The sequence below is a fragment of the Aplysia californica genome, unplaced genomic scaffold, assembly GCF_000002075.1.
Source record: "Aplysia californica isolate F4 #8 unplaced genomic scaffold, AplCal3.0 scaffold00342, whole genome shotgun sequence".
Classification (NCBI taxonomy): domain Eukaryota; kingdom Metazoa; phylum Mollusca; class Gastropoda; order Aplysiida; family Aplysiidae; genus Aplysia; species Aplysia californica.
The window spans coordinates 217,607-218,795 of NW_004797612.1; the positions used below are offsets into that span (position 1 = coordinate 217,607).

The following is a 1,189-nucleotide window of genomic DNA, read 5'->3' on the forward strand; positions in this document are numbered from 1 at the left end:
GAAGAAGAAGAAGAAGAAGAAGAAGAAGAAGAAGAAGAAGAAGAAGAAGAAGAGGAAGAAGAAGAAGAGGAAGAAGAAGAATTTAGTGCTGGGAAAAAGTAAGACAAACAGAATAGACAGAAACGACAAAGGGATAATAAAAAGGTAGGACCTACCAGTGAGTGGCACCCTCCAACCACCCGCAACAGTCACTAATATTTTAATATGACACACAGTCTTACCTGGTCTGCGAGGGCGGCAAAGTTGTAGTGCGGCTCGTACAGGTGCGGAGACATCACATACGACGCTTGGAAGAAGGACCGGGCCTGGAGATAGAGACACAGGTGTCAAAAGAGTTGAGGTGACCACATACGAGGTATTATGAAAATACAGTGTGTTTGTTTGTTTGTTTTATTGTAAATATGTTAACTTGTTTGTTAGTTTATTTGTTTCTTTTATTGTATGTATGTTTACTTGTTCGTTTATTTGTTTGTTTGTTTATATCTATGTATGATATGTATGTTTATTTGTGTGTTTATTTGTATGTTTGTATTATTTGTTTGTTTGTTTATGTACGAAGGACATCGACACAATATAATAGTCATTAAGTGCAGGGAAAAATACAATAGACATAAAAGGAAACAACAGAAGGGAAGCAAAGAAGTAGGACCTACCACTTACCAGTGACGCCCCCCCAACTACCCGCAAAAATACAGCTGATCCTGCTCTAACTGTTACCTGCCATTCGGCACTTATATGACCTTATTGTGGTGCAAGTGCCGTAAAACCCTTACTAAAAAAAGGTTACCTGCCCAAGATAATCACCTGTACGAACGACCACTTCCACTCCCCTGCTTGTGTTTTGTTTTAACATTATAATTCGCTGTAAAAGACATCCACCTGCCTAAGACAACCACTTTTCTCCTTGACAATGGGTAGCCGTCTTGAAGTGTACTCCATTTGAGACTTTACAATGTGACAAGATTCTATTAGATGACAATCGGATGCCAAAATAAAATGAGACAAAACATGAGGCGATATTCGCGACACAAAATGTGAAGATTCTACAATATGAAGATTTAAGAGGCAAAGTATGAGAAAGTATTCTATATAAAATAAGGTCAGGCAGCATGGTAAGGAAGACTGCACACATGGTTTTAGTCGACAAACTAAAAAATTATTTTTTTTTAGATCAGATCATGTCACCTTG

At 38.0% G+C, this 1,189-nt stretch overlaps 1 protein-coding gene across 1 annotated transcript in view; it reads right to left on the minus strand.

The window, feature by feature from the left end:
• Positions 1–221: 221 nt before the first annotated feature.
• LOC101859257 (tetratricopeptide repeat protein 8) overlaps positions 222–1,189 on the minus strand; it is a gene marked incomplete at its 3' end in the record, with an annotated part of 49,941 nt that continues 48,973 nt past the window's right edge. The window contains 1 exon segment of the mRNA XM_013085077.2: positions 222–305. Coding sequence (XP_012940531.1) covers positions 222–305 — 84 coding nt within the window.